Source organism: Elephantulus edwardii, unplaced genomic scaffold (assembly GCF_000299155.1).
Source record: "Elephantulus edwardii isolate Elephantulus edwardi_28Jun2011 unplaced genomic scaffold, EleEdw1.0 scaffold00134, whole genome shotgun sequence".
NCBI classification, from domain to species: Eukaryota; Metazoa; Chordata; class Mammalia; order Macroscelidea; family Macroscelididae; genus Elephantulus; species Elephantulus edwardii.
In genome coordinates this window covers 6739474-6752915 of record NW_006399884.1, presented here as the reverse complement: position 1 = coordinate 6752915, position 13442 = coordinate 6739474, and the positions used below count along the sequence as shown (strand labels likewise).

General features: G+C 44.0%; 1 protein-coding gene across 1 annotated transcript in view; it reads right to left on the bottom strand.

Moving 5' to 3' along the window:
- Positions 1-12445: 12445 nt before the first annotated feature.
- UBL3 (ubiquitin-like 3) overlaps positions 12446-13442 on the bottom strand; it is a 93716-nt gene continuing 92719 nt past the window's right edge. Inside the window, exons 4-5 of the mRNA XM_006894084.1 lie at positions 12787-12864; positions 12446-12508 (exon numbers count right to left, since the gene is read on the bottom strand). Coding sequence (XP_006894146.1) covers positions 12456-12508; positions 12787-12864 — 131 coding nt within the window. The 3' untranslated portion in view covers positions 12446-12455. The remainder of the gene's footprint in view (positions 12509-12786; positions 12865-13442) is intronic.

Sequence of the window (13442 nt, the reverse complement as noted above, 5' to 3'; positions counted from 1 at the left end):
TTAATGACATTTTTATGGAATATTTCATTAACCTGACATGCTCTCTTGTAAGACAGACAAAGAGAATTCCAGGCTGGGCTTAATTTTCAAATAGAACACAGTCACAATCTTAAATTTAGAAGGAATTGGCTGTCTTTCCTAAGAGGAGAAAAGTTTCTATGGCAAGACAATTTATTAAATAAAATTAAAGGTCTTTCTGATAAGTAGGATAGAAGCTCTATTATTAAAAACAGATTAACTGTGCATTAGCCAGACCAGACTTGCTGCTTTTGAGTTGATTCTGACTAAAGCAAGACTGTAAGACGAAGGAAAATGGCTCCTGGAGTTTTTAAGACTGTAGACTCAGGTACAACAGAAAGTGCTGAGCAGAGAAGGAGGGCATTTATAAGGGTTGGGGTAAGACTGAGAAAAGCTGGATAAATTGAAATAGATGAGGGAGAGAACAGTTTAAAAGTGATATATGATAGGGTATTACGGTTATCACAAGAGTCCAGAATGAAGGTTGCATAGTGGAGTGTATTCCAGGCGGGGGAGGGGAGGGATTGTCTACCAATGAAGGAATTTTTCTTTTACTTTTCAAGGAGAGGAGCAAACTGGGGGGAAGGGGTGGGAAAGGAGAAAAGTGCAACAATGAATGAATGAATGAAAATCCAAAATCTCTGTAAATGTTCATTAAAATTAATAAAATTTTAAAAATAAAAAAAAGAAAGATCAGATTTATTGGTCTTACAGAGATGGGTGGAACCCTTGTGACGGCAGACATCCTTCAAGCCTAGAATGGAACTCACCCCTCTGGGAGCAATTGTTGCTTTTTGTTTTGATTTCACTTCATAGTGAAGATCTGCAAACTGGGGTCTGTGAGGAAGGCCTCTAATTTACTCTGTAAACATTCACTCAAATGGAGCTTTGATGGCTTAGTGGCAAGAAGCTGCACTGTAATCCTAAAGGCATGTGGTTTGAATCCACCAGATGCTCCATTGGAGAAGGAGGGGCAATCTCCACCTGTGCCAGTCAGATCTGACTCAGTGGTACACAACAATAAGGAAAAAAGAAAAAACATTCATTCAAACTGCAACACTGCAGTTATGAACACACAACTTTGTTGTTATTGGCAGTTGTCAACTTCAACTCATGAAGATCTTGTGAGCAGTGGAACAGAACATGGTCTAGTCCCATGTCATCCCTGGACCATCTCAGGTTGGACAGGTGAATCCACAGGATTATTCACAGCTTTAGTTTGCTTAGCTCCACAGGCCACACTCTTGGCACCAGCAGCCAGGAAATTAAAAGATGTATTGCCATGGGAAAGTCTACTGATAGGGAGCTCTCCAAAGTACTGAAGAGCAATGGTGTCTCTCTGGAGACTAAGGTGCATCTGATACAGGCCATGGTCTTTGCAATCACTTGTTATGCATCAGAGAGTTGGACAATGACCAAGAAGGACAGAAGGAGAATTGATGCTTTTGAGCTGTGGTGCTGGAGAAGAGTATTGAGGATGCCATGGACTGCTAGGAAAACAAACAGGTTCATCCTGGAAACGGATAAACTGAGCGACTCCTTGGAGGCAAGGATTCTGAGGTTTTGTCTAACATACTTTGGACATGTTGTGAGGAGAGACCGGTCCTTAGAGAGGGACATCATGCTTGGGAGGGTGGAGGGACAGCGCAGGAGGGGAAGGCCCTCTGAGGTGGATTGATTCAGTGACTGGGGTAATCGGGATGGGTGTGTCAGAGGCAGTGCAATTGGCACAGGACAGAGCAGAGTTTAGGGCTGTTGTACATAGGGTCGCTATGAGTCGCAAGTGACTCGACGGCACATAACAATAACAACAAAATGTTTGAGGTAGATTGCCAGGCCTTTCCTCCTTGTCTGTCTCAGTCTAGAAGGGCTGTTGAAACATGTTCAGCATCATGGCCACAAGCCAACTTCTGACAGATGCGTGTGGTGGTGACATCTGAGTGCACTTGACAGGGAATGGAGTCCAGGTCTCTTGTAGTTGTTGTTGTTATGTGCCTTCAAGTCAACTACAACTCATAGCAATATCATGAACAATGGCTCTGAACCTTGCCTTATCCTGAGCCAACCTCACCATCTCTGACACATTTGACCCCACTGCTACTCTCACTGTGTCGCTCCATCTCATCAAGGGACTTCCTCTTTTGTGCGTCCCTTCACCTTTCCAAGCGTGATCTTCTTCCCCAAAGAGTGTCCAAAGTACGTGAGATGGAGTTTTACCATCCTTGCCACCAAGGAGCAACCTCGTTTCACTTTCTCTAGGATAGACCTGTTTGTTCTCTTGGCAATCCATGGATATTTAATATTCTTCACCAGCACCATAACTCATAGGCATCAAGTCTTTATCCTTAGTCATTGTCCAAGTTTCTGATGAAAAGACCAGGGCTTGGATCAGGTGCACCTTAGTCTTTAGATTAACATTGTTGCTCACTAAGACTCTGGATAGGTTTTTGACAGATTTTTCTCAGTGCAACTCATCTCTTGATTTGACTGCTGGTTGCCAACCAAGGGTGTTGATTGTGAATCCAGGTAAGATGAAATTTTCAACAACTTCAATCCTGCATCTATGATGCTGCTGCTGCCTTTTGGCCTGGTGGAGAGGATTTTTGTTGTCTTAAAGTTGAGATGCAATCCGTATGAAGGCTGTAGTCCTTGATCCTCTGCAGCAAACACTTCAAGTCCTCCTCATTTTCAGCAAGCAAGGGTGTGTCATCTGCATAATGCAGATTGTTGATATGTCTTCCTCTGCCTCAGATCTACACTTTTCTTTGTAAAGTCCAGCCTCTTGAATGATCTGTCTGTTCAGGATATAGATTGAAAGGTATGGAGAAGGGATGTATTCCTGGCACAGTCTTGTCTTGATTTTGAACTTCCACTGAATCAGCAACAGCCCTGTCCGTGCACAGCTCAAATGCAAACTTACCGTCATGTGTCGGATTGGCCAACTGGCCCTCCAGCAAGGTTTTGGAGGCTGTAGGCTGAATGGTCGGGATGGTGAAGATGGCACAGGATAGAGCAGGTTTCAGATCCATTGTTCACAGGGCTGCTATGAGTCACAGTCCACTTGATGGCACTAACAACAGCAACAAATTGTATGGAAGGAAATGACCCATCTTTTCCCTGCAGAGCTGCTGCAGACTTGAACCACCAGAGAAGCGCCACGTTTGGGTTAGCAGTTCAACTCCCTATGGACTATGCTGTCAGATGGGCCAATTAAAAAGAGGAAAAGGCAAGGTAATTTGTGTGTTCTGAGAATTTACTGCATGTCAGGCTCTTTACAGACGCGAGCTCACTAAATCTTCTCGATAAACCAAATGGGAGGACAGGTATTATATCTTGATTTTCACAAACAGAAATTGATGTCCAGAGAAGTTATGTACCACACCAGCATCCATTTGATTTCTTTACGGCAGATCAGGGACCCAAGCCCATCTGTCACCGTGGCGTGTGCTTCCTCCACACCACCAGCAGGGTTATGTAATGGCCAGGCGGGTGTGTGAATGAGACATAGCAAACCAGGTTGAGATGATGGCAGCAATGGCTCCAGAGCAGGGGGTGGGGAAGGGGGTGGGTTTCCAGGCAACAGAGACAGATTACCGAGATTACTCAGCTGATAACTAGGTCAGAGGGATCTATCAAGACAAATACCATTTTCTGAGAGATTTGCACAGAGATCATCTCTAATAATGCTTTAAATAACTGGGTTTTGGTTTGTTAGGTTTGATTTTTTTGTTGTTTTTGTTGCTGAGAATATATATAGCAGAACATATACGCCAATTCAATTCCTGTTTGGACAGTTCCGCGACACAGATTACATTCTCTCAGTTCTCCAACCGTTCTCATCCTCATTTGTGAGTTGTTCCTCCTTCATTAAGATAAACTGACGCCCTTAAATTTCCTGACTAAACTCTCCACATTGTTTTCAATTTGATTCCATACAGATAGATCTTAAAAGACTACAATGCTCAAGGCAAGAGTCTGAAGAAGCTTGATGAAGCTGAACTATTATTTGGTTTTGGAGCTCTGATGGCCGAGTGGTGTGAAACTACACCGCCAACCTGAGTCCATCAGCTGCTCTGTAGGAAAAAATGAGATGGGTCATCTCCTCCCATGTTATTTACAACCTCTGAAAACACACAGGAGGGCCAGATGGAAGGTGTTTCCAACCCAACAATATGTAAGTAAAACAACAACATGGGTTTAAAATTAGGAAAAGCTTATGTTAGGGTTACATCATCAGGCCTGTTCAATAAAAGTGCTGAGCAGATGGAATGGAAGGACATAGCATCAGGATTGGAGGAAGACTCGCTAACTTAAGGTATGTAGATGGCACAACCTTGCTTACAGAAAAGAAGAAAGACTTGAAAACATTGACCAATGAAGCTTAAAGACTATAGCTTCTATTATGGGTAATAACTCAACACAAAACACAATATCCTCACAACTGAACCAATAAACATCATGATTAACAGAGAAAAGACTGAAATTATTAAGGATTTCATTTTACTTAAGAGTCACAATCAATGCCCATGGCAATCAACACTGCACTGCATTCAACTGTACTGATCTGCTACAAAGGGTCCTTTAAACTGTTAAAAATCAAGTTATCACTTTGAGGGCAAAAATAACCCTGACCCAAGCCATCATATGCTCAATTTCCTGACGTGTGTGAAAGTTGGATAATGATAAGGAAGACCAAGGAAGAATGATGTCTTTGAATTGTGATACAGGATAAGAATATCAAGTATATATAAACTGTCAAGAGAACAAATGAATCTGCCCTGAAAGTAGTGCAATTAGAACATTCATTAGAAGCAAAGGTGTCTTCTATGTATTTTGGGCATGCTTTTAGGAGAAGCCAGTTCCTGGAGAAAGACATCATGCTCGGTGGGGGTCTCAGGGGAGAGAGTAAGACTGCCGGTGAGATGACGGACACAGTGGCTGTGCAGCCTGCGGATGGCGCAGCATCGAGCAGGGTTCCAGTCTGTTACACACAGGGCTGCTGGGGGTCAGAGCAGGTTCACCAGGATCTAACAATAACATTGATGGGGAGATTTCAGCTTCCTTACATCGGACACACCTTTAGGAATGGCCATGGGCTAGGAAACCACATCATGGCTGGACAAGTTAGGTCGGTGTTTATGGCAGTGTTGAGTGCCATGCTGCTGTAAGGTGCCACCCAGCTAGCTTGCCTCACAGGGACCCGTGGCCCCACGCACGGCAGAACAGTCCCCGCCCAGCCGCACACCATCCTCACCTCGCTGCCGTGTTAGAACCCACCTTTGCAGTCACTGTGGCAGCCCATCTCGGAGGGTCCTCCTCTTCCCCTAACCCTCTACTTTTCCACATGCTGATGTTCTTTCCCAGGGACTGTCACCTCCTGAGAAAGTGCTCAAGATGCAGTTCCACCATCCTCACTTCTAGAGATCACGCTCATCTGCAGTCACTGGGCCCCGTTTCTTGTCTTCATTCCAGTTCAGTTGGACTCATTACCATCTGGGTAATTAGTGCTTCTCTTTTTGCTCATCTGCTCAGATTTCCCTGGTCTGATGTGAAGTCCAGGCAACAACATGACAAAATGGAAAAAAAAAAAACCCCAACCACCAAACCCACAACAAAACCCTAACGAGTAGGACGCCCTCAGTGATCCTTGTGGGCAGGGAGGGCAGGGAACCCAAGGTTTCACACTGTCTTGTCTTGAACACAGGACAGGAAGTTGGGAAAAATGGTGACATGTGGGCCGAGTGATAACAGCACATGCATACACTGGTGTCGGGGCTACTAGCTGTGACATGAAAGCAACTGTTCTATGATCTCCAAGTCTGTCTGGATCCTGAGCTGCACTGTTATCTGACAAAGGACTTCTCGTAAGTCCAGTCTGAGAGCTCAGAGAGTTATTGCAATGAATCATGGAACCCATGGACAGGAGGGAGTGGGCTGAGGGTGGGACAGCGGGTGATGGGAGACGAGGGAGTGGTCCCCAGGTTGGAGAAATTGGCCATTTGGGACATCTTTAACTTTGATCTCATAAACCCACTGCTGCCAAGTTCACTCCAATGCACAGCACCCCTTTAGGATGGGGGAGCCCAAGTTCTGACCTGTATAGAAGCAGGTGGCATTTTTCTCCTGCAAAGCAGCTGGCAGGTTTGAACCACCGACCTTTCCATCCCTAGTCATGTGCTTAATTACTTGTGCCACCAGGGCTCCTCTCTGCCTCATTGGAGCCAGCTCTGTACTGACCCTTAGAAATGAGAGTGTGTGTTCAGCTGGACACCGCTGATTTCTGTGTCCAGAATTTGCTTTTATCCGCATCCGCTGTGGATGGGGAGATGCAGCCACTCTGGGCATGTCTCCTCTTTCTTCATCAGCAGGAGAGAACTTGGCTCACCCAGGTTGGACGAGTCATCAGGAGTCCCTAGAGAAGGACATCACACAAGGAAAAGTAGAGGGGCAGTAAAAGAGAAGACCCTCGATGAGATGGGTTGACATCCTGGCTGCCCATTAACAATGGGTTCAAATATCGCAGATTGTGAGGGTGGCCAGGTCCAGGAAGGGGTTCATCCTGCTGTGCGTGGGGTCCCCATGACTCAGTAAACCTGACTGATGGCTTCAACTGCAGTTATAAGAGGTTTCTTTTTCCAACAATGAGAGAATCTTTTTAAAGAGAAAAGTGAACTGGGGGGAGGGGGGTAGGGAGGAAAATGTGCAACAATGCATGAATGGAAATACAAGCTTTCTGTAAACTTTTATTAAAATATCAATAAAAAAGGGGAGCTCTGGTGACCTAGTGGCAAGACGCTGTACTGCAATCCCAGTTTGAATCCACCAGATGCTCTGCAGGAAAAGGAGGGGCAATCTCCTCCTGTACCTGTCGGATCTGATTTAACGGTACAGACACATACAAAATAATAAAATAAAAAGTATCAATAAAAATGGTTTGTTTTTGAGAGATCTGGGTATACACAGTACCTCTTTATCTTTTTCGCCCCCTGAGGAAGCTCTTACTGGGGTTAATGACAGATTCTGAACCCCATGTGGAGCTGGGATTAAGGTCTCACCTCCTTGAATCACATGGGGGGAGGGTGATCAGCAAGCCCTCTGCCCACAATCCCAGGGCCTTGTCACCAAGGAGGCTGCCAGTGGGGTCTGCCTCATGGCAACAGCTAAGCAAGCATTCCCGTTTCCTCCCCTCTGGGCTCAAAGGAAACCCAGTGTAGCAGTTCCCTTTAATGGCCCCTGTGAATCTAATGGGATGGAACTGGAATTAAATCAAGACCCTCCTCTTAGCCAGAGACTCCCAGCAAAGGGCTATGAGGTTGAACGACGTCATCAGTGCTCTCACGGCTCCCTGCTTTTCTGATTCAGAGCAGGGTCTATGCGCCTTCAGTCAAGGGAGGGACAACATAAGCATATTGCCCTATCTCTGTCCTTGTCCCACCATTTCTTCACAGTCCCAACCCGCTTCCAAACCTAGTTATTTGCATTCACACAGCGTACATGTAATATTGTTATGTGCTGTCGAGTTAGAACTGGCTCATAGCTGACCCTCCAGCTGGCTTTCAGGGGGAGTTAACTGCATGGGAAGAGACTGCCCATTCTTTTTTTTTTTTTTATGGTGAGAAAAATTTGTATTTAGAATTAGCCAGCTAGGCTCAGTTAAGAGGATCCCAATTTTGTTGGCAACATCCACAGCATCACCGTCAGGAGCAAGTCAAACATAGGCCTTCTCCTCTCCATCAGGCCTAATCAAGGTGTTGACCTTGGCCACATCAATGTCATAGAGCTTCTTTACAGCTTGTTTAGTTTGGTGCTTGTTGGCCTTGACATCCACAATGAACACAAGTGTGTTTTGTTATCTTCTATCTTCTTCATGGCTGACTCAGTGGTCATGGCAAACTTGATGAAGGCATAGTGGTCAAGCTTGTTCCTCCTGGGGGCGCTCTTCCGGGGGTATTTGGGCTACCTTGGGAGTCTCAGGGTCTTAGGCTGCCGGAAGGTGGGTGATGTGTAGATCATCTTTTTTTTTTTTTTGGCTGTGGATGCCCTTCAGGACTGCCTTCTCGGCCTTTAATGCCTTTGCTTTGACTTCACTTTTGGGAGGGGCAGGGGCTTCGTTCTTCACTTTTGGCACCGTCTTCGTAGAAAGGCTAGACTGTCCATTCTTCTCCCACATAGCAGCTGGTGGACTCGAACCGCCTGTCTTTGGGTTGGCAGTGAAGCTCATCACTCAACCACTAAAGATCCCTAGATAGATCTATAGATAGAAAAGCCTTAGTGGTATAGTGGGGTTTGTACTGGGCTCCAAACCAAAGAGTGTTGCAGCCTTGGCCATTGTGCTGTCCTGTCCTGCAGGATCAGCAGGGGCTGAGTGTGGGGCCTGGTTTATTCAAGTCCATGAATAAGGCACACCGGTGGTACAGTTTATATAAAGCACTTGAATGCTAACCAAAAGGTGAGTGGCTTAAACTCATCAGCCACTTCAGGGGAGGAGGAGGAAGCAGTTAGCTTCTATGAAGATCATAGCCTTGCGCCCCATGGGGTAGTTCACCGTCCTACGCGGTCACCAGGGGTCGGAATAGACTATAATGCAGCTTGTTGTTAGTGAATCTCATCTCAAATTCTGATACTCAGATTTATGGACATTTATGTTAAAATAGCCAGTTCCTTGTTTATTGCCTGACCTCCAACGGCCCCTGCTGACAACTGTGGCTCATGGGGTGGAGCAAGGCTGCCCTACACAATTTCCCAGGCTGCAGGAGTTTCTACAGGCATAGTCCGCCTGGTCTGTCTCCCACTGGGCCACTGAGTAAGTTCAAACCACCAACCTTTTCATTCGCAGCCGAATGCTTAACCCCACAGCATTTCATTCTGAGGAATATTTTGTGCACGTCCTGTTTACCAAAGTGGATATGGTCTACTGGCAAGCACTGCAATCCTAAAGGGATGCAGTTCAAGGCTCTGCAGGAGAAGGATTCACAATCTCCTCCTATGCAATTATCTGCCTCTGAAAACCCGCCAGGGGGTCAGCTGTGGGTTGGTTCTGACTCATACATAATATATATGAGGGAGTTCTGGTAGCTTTAGTGATATGGAATTGCACGGCAAATGCCAAAGTTCACGGTTATAATCCATTGGCTGCTCCATTGGAGAAAAACAGGCAATCTCCTTCATGAGACTTATGGCCTCTGAAAACCCACTGGAGGTTCGCTATGGGTCGGTTCTGATGCAACGGTAACAACATTTTATAATAGGCCCTTGGGAGTGCAAGGGGTTAAGCCTTGGTAATCTGCTCCATACACACTTACAAAAACAACAAACAAAAAAACCTCCCAAACAAGCTCACTGCCACTGAGTCAATTACAACTCAGTGACCCTCCACTGGGTTCCAAGGCTATCAATTTTAATGGCAGACTGCCTTATTTTCTCTCTTGGACCAGTTGGTGTATTCGAACTACTGATCTTTCAGATAGTAGCCCCCAATGTAATGTATTATGCCATCCACTACCAGATGACCCCTTCTCGGAAACAGTCTAAGTAAATTGAAGAAAATATTAGTGAACTATAAGCCAGGGAAATAAACCAAATTTATGAATGGAATCATTGAAAAGAAGGAATATATTCTACAACAGATGAAGACAGTTTTAATTTGTTACATTTAAACACTGTTTACCACAAGAAGTAAATAAATACTGTTACACTGGTTCAGGTGCCTTTATGAAGACTTAAGACTCAGTGTGAAAACTTCAATTCATGTCAATGTCAAATGAGATATCAATGTTCAGGGGAAGATGAAGTAACCAGTGTCGGCCCGTGAAGGCAGCAGGACTGGGCCAAGAGAAGATGTCTTGTTCAGAACATGGAAGTGTCTAGGGCAACTCAGGGGATGGGGTGGGATTGGCTCTGAAGCTCTGGCAGCCACAGACTTTACCATCTCCTTCAAGATTTCCTAATCCTCAGATGTGTCAGCCCTTGTCTTCAGATAAGTGAGCTGCTATTTTTGGCCAAGGGCTTAGGCTTCCTTGGGTAGGACCAATCCTACTTTAACCATCCAGCAGGCCATGAACTACTTAAAAAGGGATCATTAAGAATTTTCAAGGACATGCAATTAAGGCATCAAAATTTTTGGTGTTTTCCATATAGCGTTTTACTGTTTTCCTCCCTCCCATTCATTTTTCACAATTTTGTTATCAAATATTAAGTGACATGATTCTTTCTCTACGAATAGACGAGCTTACTTCACTTTGCAAATCTAAATTGGGGTTTTGTAGAATAAATGGGAAATATGTTACTATGGGAGGAGAGGTGGAATTACAGAAAGAATTTGAAAACCAATAAAGAATAGCATTATCTTACCATAATAAAAGTGGAGTTATAATTAATGGGTAAGATTATCTGGAAAACTAGAAGAGTGGTTAAGATGAAAACAGGTATTACAAGTAATCACTGGTAGCTTGTTTCCTGGAAGCCAAGCCATAAACAGCTCCATCATCTGAGTAAGTATGCCAATGACAAAGGGAATTCACAAAGTGCAAAGGTCAACACAGCATATTTAACATACTGTGAAGGAAACATGTAGGTCTAACAGGGATGACCTAATTCTGGCCATCACTGTGCCTGCACACAAATGAACTGGAACCTGCATCTCAGGGACAGTGGGCACATTCTTGACAACAACTTTACAGTAATCAAAGGCAGGAGTGGGGATTCAGGAATAAAAGCAGAAAACACAGTTAAGTGACCAAAACAAGGCCTTGGAAATTACCACCCAAATGCACAATTGCATTTTATTTCTTATTTATTTAGTTACAGAAAGAATCTCCAAGGACAGGTTGCAGAAGGATGCTTAGTGATATTTACATGTTTAAAACTCTGCTCTATACAAATTTAATTCTGATCAGTATGAACAATATTTTTTTGTAGATCTACTGCGTTATAAAGCCTTTTTTTTCAGAGCATTAATAATGAATAAAATAAGCTGATTACATTTAAACAAAGATGACCACTTGAAACCATTTAGACTTAATGTTTAAAAGGGTCATGACACCTACTACCTTCAGAACAAAAAGTCAGCCTGTAGCTTCATCTTCATAAAGGCTAAAGTTATTTGTATGGAATACTTTTCTCTATACTACACGCCAATCTATATTGAAGTTCTATAGTTAGGTATTTTATAAGTTTCTTTTTTTAATTAAATATATTCTACACATATTTGTAATTTTACCAAGGAAGAATTTCTTCCCAGCGGGAGAACAAAAAATATAAAATCTTTTATATCTTTACAGGTTTAGATGAAACTAGCCCATGCTTTAGTGCTGTGCAAATTGTTTTTAGCATATGGATTTTTAAATTATTGGTACAAAACAAGAGAAAGAATGACATCCTAAATCATGTATAGCTTAGGAAAAAAAATGAGCTCCTGATTTTAATACAATTGCAAGCACTAATATCAAATGCAAACTATAGAAACAAACAAATTAGTACTGTGAATTTTTTCTATTTTAAAATTTTTCAAGAATTCATTGGAGGTCTCATGAGTCCGCATGAGGCCGGCACGGGTGCACATGAGCAATGATGGAAAAATTCAATCTGCGGATACATGGATACAGAAAATCGATTGGGAAGTGAGGCTGCTACTATTGACGCACAATCCTAAAAGCCCATGAACGCCTGGAACTGACCCTCCCGTATTAAGGCTAGGAGACGCACTCTCGTCCCGTGTGCTGCACCTGCAAGCACGGCCAGCGGTGTGCGAGAGCACGTGGGAAAGAGGAGAAAGCTTCATCTGCCCTCGGCCGAGTGCTTCAGACGACAGGCACATTTGGATCACTGCGTTCTCACGGTGCAGGGACGAAACCACACGTAGTACTCTGTGCCAGTGCAGCCCAGAGGCTGCCTTTGGTAGGGCTCACCCCACATTTCAGCTCCGTGCCTGTCTGTTCCTCTCGTGTGGGCCCAGTAATTAATGCTGTTAACTGCTGAGCATCATCCAGTGCTGGAACTCTATCAGTGAGTATTTCTGGTGCCATAAATGGTGTCCTAAATTCTGCTGACAAGGCAAATCATGTCAATCTTTCTTTCTCTTTCCTCTTTTTTTATTAGTGCAAATTGCGATTTGGAACATCTGATTTGTTAGCTCTGGTGATGAATGTCTTGGGGGCAGCAAAATGGTTTCTGCTCCAGCAGGTAAGCATGTTAACCTCCCCTGGAGGTCAGCGGTGTCTGATAACCAATGCATGTTTCAAACTAGTTGACGTAAACACAATGAAGAGAAATGAGAAACCGTGGTGCAAGACATTCCTGGTTCTTTCGATGGGCATGAGGAAGCTGACAGGGTAGGAGTTCTGGTTCGGTTCTGGGGGCTCTAAGGTCTCGGGAGCGCTCGGTGGGAAGTCCCCTCTGTCCCGGCATGGAGGACGCCACACTCAGCCGCCAGCCACTGGCTACAGGATGACACAGCAGTTACTCTCACCCGTTTTCTCTCGATTCCTCTGACCTGGGAAAGCACAACAGCTTCGTTTACAGATGTGAGCTTCAGAGGGGAAGGTAAGCCTAGCAAATATTTTTTTTTTAACAACTTTTTTTTTTTAGTTAAAAAGCTATAAACAAGTGCTCCTGTAATTTCAGCCTGTTTTCAAACTGTCTGGTTATCTGCTTGCCAGGCTTTATTCATAAATTACACACATGTCCTTCTCTCACAAAGTCCAAGAACAATGAGCTGCTCTAGAAAGCAAGTCCACCCTGGCTCTAGTGGAGTCGCCCAGCCCTGCTTACCTTGTGAGTTGGGCTCTGGCAGTGTCTCTCTGGCCACCAAATGCATCACTGTGGTTTTGCCAAAAGGAAGTTTTAATGCTACAAGGAAAGCAGAAAACATTTCATTACATACACACAGTGACCTCTTGGGACCACAAGCTAGAAGTGAAACCATGAAGGACAATCGCTGTCTGTGCACAGCACCTGAGCCCTCTCCTCTTTATAAACTGAGCACCCCCTTTATAGATGGAGCACTCCTCCTGCAAATCAAGGCCTCCCCCATGGGTGGAGTGCTCCTTTTTATAAACGGAGGGTCCCCTTTTACAGACATAGCACTCCTGCAAATCAAGGCTCCCCCATGATTGGAGCACTCCTACAAATGAAGTGTTCCTCTTTATGAACAGAGCACCACCCTGACAGAAGGAGTGCTTTCCATTTTATTTCATTCAAGCAATGGAATAAAAAAAAATTTCTTGTGTGTTTATTTTAAAGACTACTTTTTCTAGATTAAGAATAAAATAAGTTTGCAGTTTAGAAACTTGTTTCTAAATCTAATCCCTTGTCAGCCATCTAATAAATTAAGTGCATTAAACAGGCTTTTGTAACATGAATATAAAAAAAAAAAAAAAAGACAAGCTTAATGTATTCTCACTCATATATTCTTCAGTTAGGAAAAA